We start from the raw sequence: 5,290 nt of genomic DNA, 5'->3' as shown, positions 1-5,290 counted from the left end.
TTGAGACAAATATTGAAGCTGTGGAGTTTGTTTTTTATAGTATATACACATTAGACACAGGAGTATCTGTGTGGTAAGTAGTTTGCTTGTCAACCATATGGTTCTGGGTTCAATCCCACTGTGTGGCACCTTGGGCAAGTTTCTTCTACTATAGCCTCCGGCCGATCAAAGCCTTGTGAGTGGATTTGGTAGACAGAAACTGAAAGAAGCCCATCATGTGTGTGTGTGTGTGTGTGCATGTATCTGTGTTTGTCCCCCCACTATCACTTGACAACTGATGCTGGTGTGTTTATGTGCCCGTAACTTAGCGGTTCGGCAAAAGAGCCCGATAGAATAAGTACTAGGTTTACAAAGAATAAGTCCTGGGGTCGATTTGTTCCATTCCTGCAGACAAATGGTTGAAATCAAATAAAAGGATTTAAGAATTAAGTTATATGGAATGCTATTTTGAATTAATGTAGCATCCGTCCTAATAAGAAATCATTATCATTATACACTTCAGCTCTAGAAGTTTCCCTTTAGATGGTCAGCAAACCAACAGCAAAGGGTTTTTAGTTTTAAGTGCTAAAAACAACAAGGTGTTAATGGAGCATTTGAGAGAGGTTCACAATGTTACCATCAACATCACCCTCACTCATCATACACTGGTAACTATGGCAACTTATTATATTCTTCACATATAATCATTTTTCTTTTTTTTTTATGAGCTTTTATCTTGCATTTTACAGGTTTGATTATATTTGATTGTCATGTTGTGTGATCGTGGTGGTGATGTGTGTGTGTGTGTGTGTGTGTGTGTGTGTGTGTCTGCTCACACATACATTGGTTCTGCTTTAGCGTGTGGTCTACCTTTTCTTACCCTCTTAACCTGAGTTAATTTTAACCGTTACAATGTTGTTAAAAGATTTCTCTTAACATATAGATTTGTTTGTGGCATTCTTAAATGATGTACAAAGTGTGTATTATTAAGATTTCTTGGAGTGGTTGGCACTACACTCTCGGAGTGGTTGGCACTACACTCTCGGAGTGGTTGGCACTACACTCTCGGAGTGGTTGGCGTTAGGAAGGGCATCCAGCTGTAGAAACTCTGCCAAATCAGATTGGAGCCTGGTGTAGCCATCTGGTCCACCAGTCCTCAGTCAAACCGTCCAACCTATGCTAGCATGGAAAGTGGACGTTAAACGATGATGATGATGATGATGATGATGAAGTGTAAGTTATTAATAAATCATTATTCAACATTATTCAATTTGTTTTTATCATCCTGTAGTATAAAGCTCTTATAGTGGAGATAGATCACACACTAAAGTGTTTAAAGGGTAAGAAAAGACAGACCACATGCTAAAAGTAATTTCACAGCATAGACAAGATACTGCATGCTAAAGTAGGATATTGCAGTTGATCACACGCTAAAGTAGCACCCATATATTTATATAGCAAAATATATATGCATAATACCTGAACAGCAGAAGTGAAATTTTTAATCCTTGCCCACATGAAAGGAAATACATTCTATCATACCTACATTCCCCATCATGACTATACCTGCTAGTCCCTCAGCTTTGACCCTCCTACAACCAATACCTGAGAATCCAGTAAGGAGTTTGACCAGAACACACACACAGACACACTCAGAGATACGCACGCCCTTACACAATGGACATCCACCCAACAGACCCTTTTCCACCCTCCCCAATTATAGCCCCCCACACATACCCCATGCATCCATAAATGCCACAAAATAATTTAACCAGTTTTAACCAAAACATTAACAAATAATACACACAAATGAACACACACAATTCTTACACAGCCTTTGGGCATGTCCCACCTCCTGGAACACGCTGCACATATAGTACCATTGCATGCATTCTAATTCTACAAGAACACCAACCCTGAAACACACTAACATTTGCCATACGCTCCCTTTTCTGGAAAACTTTCGTTGGCTTGCCATACCCAAGGGACATAACTCTTCAATTAACCTTTGCTCACGTCGTTTCAACTTTTGCATACAGTTTTCTCTGTAGTAGCTGAAATAAACTTGAATATTAAGTCCCTTAGCCGCATGTCTTTTCCTCACAACATAATTTCTAATTCAAACTTTTAGATATTCACCACAGTAAATCTCTAAATGCTGACCTATTTAATGCAAATACTGATTTAATTACTGTAAATGCTCACCTTTCCTTCATTTCTGTTTTTGCCAGATTCATCATACAATTATTTTAAGATCCTGTGAGTACTATTGTCCTTCTTTTTGTTTCTTTGTCTCCTGCTTCTTTCTCTTTGTCTCTACCTCTCTATCTTATAAATTTACTCTCTCCATAGTTACTTGACCTGCTAGAAATAGCAACGAAACCACCTTCAAATTACATCCTATTATCTTGAAACAGAAAGGTCATATTGGATAATACAATATCATCTATATTATTTACCTTTCACTCGTTTCAGTCACTGGACTGTGGCCATGCTAGAGCACTGCCTGAAAGTGATTTGTGGGGTCGATTTGTTTGACTAAAGGCAGTGCTCCAGCATGGCCACAGTCAAATGACTGAACCAAGTAAAAGAATAATGACAACTGTGTAAAGAAAGGAGCCTCTATATGGTTCTTGACTTGCTAGAAATAGCAACCAAATATCACTCTAATCAATTAGTTGATGTAGTCTTAGATACACCGATTCAGAAAATAATGGACTGGATCAATTTTTATCATCAGCCTGATTGCACCAAGGCTGATTTTGTGCTAAACAGCAGCAGTAACGAGAGTAAAAGTTGGCAGTTTTGACTCTTAGATATTTTCTCTGCAATATTTTCATATTCTTATGTTTTTGCTAAAATCTGTAAATTACATTTTAACCCTCTAGCATTTAAGTTGGACATATCCAGCCAAAATAATTCTACCTGTTTTATGTGAATAGTACCCAGACCCAGACTCTCACACCTACCCTACAAAGTCATTCTAAGATAAACAATCACATCGTAGAAATCTTGAAGCTATGAGATAATGTGTGTTTAATTAAACAAAGTGACTTAGATGTCTTGCAAACAACTCGCACATGCAAGTGCTACCAGTCAAGAACTCCGCATACCAGAAGCCAGCAAGTGTATGGGGTCATCAGGAGAGAATGCGCGCCGTTTCGGGGCCTACCTCTCGACGGCATCAATGCGCACCGGCCCCCCCCACTCACTGATATGAGGCCCCGCTTGCTAGATCAACTGGTTATTAAAAACAAAGCTCAATATTTTTCTAGCCATCGCTCATCGTCTCTTTTTAACCAAATCCAGTGGCTAGCCTTCTCCACTGTAGTTTGGATATCACTCATGGTGGTATTTACCTTACGATGAGTTGGGCCTAATGATAACAGCAGTCGTCTCACACTGTGTCCTACAAACCCTCTACATCCAACTTCGAAGCTACGAGATAATGTGTGTTTAATTAAACAAAGTGACTTAATAAGCATTACATTTGACAGAGTAATCTAATGCTAATGCTAATTAGCATTGGAATGCTAATGGGTTAATAACCATTTCTTGTTGCTAACATCCATGACCTCCCTGTAGCCATGTGCTTTTACCTTTCTGTATCCACGTGCTGTTGCTAACAATTTTGGCATTTCCATATCTGTGTTGTTGCTAAGTTCTGCAACAATTCCATATCTTTGTGTTGATGTTAATACTTGATATTTCTACTTGTTGCTAACACCTGTGATATTTCCATGTTCTTGTACTGTTGCTGATGACTATGAGATTCTTATGTTATTAATTTCTGTAAAAATTTCATGTCTTAGTGCTGTTGCTAACAGGCAAAACATTTCTCCATGTATGTGTTTTTACTACATCTGTTATATTTCCATATCTGCATTTCGTTACTAACTTCTGTAATAATTTCATGTCTTGATGCTGTTGCAAACAGCTTAAACATTTCTCCATGTATGCATTCTTACTACATCTATTGTATTTCCACATCTGCATTTTGTTGTTAACTTCTGTCACAAGTTCATGTCCTAATGCTATTGCTAACAGCTGAAGCATTTCTCCATGTATGTGTTCTTACTATATCTGTTATATTTCCATACCTGTGTGCCATTGCTAATTTCTGTAACAATTCCATATCCTTGTGCCATTGCCAACCATATGTCTTCTTCATCAGTTGTGTGTTCATATCTCCTCCAGTTCAAACTAATGTTGTCATCTGTTACAAAGAAGTCTCTCCCATACAATTGGCCAGTAATCTATCTACAGAAGGCAGTGTGAACAATTGTCCCCTGTCACCAGTGCACATTGAACAAGTGTCATTTCTCAATGACTCTACACTTGCTGTAATCTTGCACAGCAATGACTTACCAAAATGGAAGTTGAAGTCCCTTGAGGTTAACGTCACACTTGATGGAAACTTAGCACATAGTACATCACTTGATGAATTTACAACTGATGACAATGAAACTTACAGTTTAAGCATCTCTTTTGACTCAAAACAGGTTTGGCATTTTTGTTTCTTCATTTCTTATAAATTTCCTGTGGTATTCCACTTGAAATTTCATTAAATACGATTATAATTTTCAAGACAATTAAACACCTTTGTATCTATGAAGAAATAATGTTTAATATTTATATCTATAAACTAAGGCAGAAAGCTGGCAGAATCATTAGCATACCAGGCAAAATGCTTTGAGGCATTTCATTTGTCTTTTATGCTGTATAACCAGCCCATTTAAGAGTACCCTTCAATCATTGGACAATAAACTACGCTTGCAAAGACCTGTTGAGGCAAGTGAAATCGCTGTCGCGGCCGATGATAGTACCACCTGATTGGCACCCATGCCAGTGGAATGTTAAAAGCACAATTTGAGCGCGATCATTGCCAGGGCCGCTGACTGGCTCTTGTGCTGGTGGCACATAAACAACACCATTCAAGCATGGTCATTGCCAGTGCCGCAAGACTGGCTCCTGTGCAGGTGGCATGTAAAAGCACCCACTACACTCTCAGAGTGGTTGGCATTAGGAAGGGCATCCGGCTGTTCTTCCACCTTTTAGGAGTGTGGCTGCAATTCCAGAGGATGCAACAGCCAGAGCAATCTTCTTTTGTCTCCATTTGAATTACATTCTTTATTATTGAATTGTCTAATAGTAGTTTTTTTCTAAATTATATACATATATTTTATATTGGGAAATTTGATTTAGTTTTGCTAAATTGAATTTTTCCCTGTAAGTTTTGGATTTTATTCACTAATATTATTATTATTATATATACATATATATGCAAGGGGTATATGAAAAGTCTTGAGCC

At 38.1% G+C, this 5,290-nt stretch overlaps 1 protein-coding gene across 2 annotated transcripts in view; it reads left to right on the top strand.

Moving 5' to 3' along the window:
• LOC106868692 (uncharacterized) overlaps positions 1-5,290 on the top strand; it is a 39,757-nt gene that overhangs the window by 28,784 nt on the left and 5,683 nt on the right. For both annotated transcript variants that reach the window (XM_014914079.2, XM_052976600.1), the window contains exons 4-6: positions 503-647; positions 2,211-2,238; positions 4,177-4,481. In XM_014914079.2, the coding sequence (XP_014769565.2) occupies positions 503-647; positions 2,211-2,238; positions 4,177-4,481 (478 nt within the window). The remainder of the gene's footprint in view (positions 1-502; positions 648-2,210; positions 2,239-4,176; positions 4,482-5,290) is intronic.

Source organism: Octopus bimaculoides, chromosome 25 (assembly GCF_001194135.2).
Source record: "Octopus bimaculoides isolate UCB-OBI-ISO-001 chromosome 25, ASM119413v2, whole genome shotgun sequence".
Taxonomy (NCBI): domain Eukaryota; kingdom Metazoa; phylum Mollusca; class Cephalopoda; order Octopoda; family Octopodidae; genus Octopus; species Octopus bimaculoides.
This window is presented reverse-complemented; position numbering and strand designations above follow the sequence as displayed.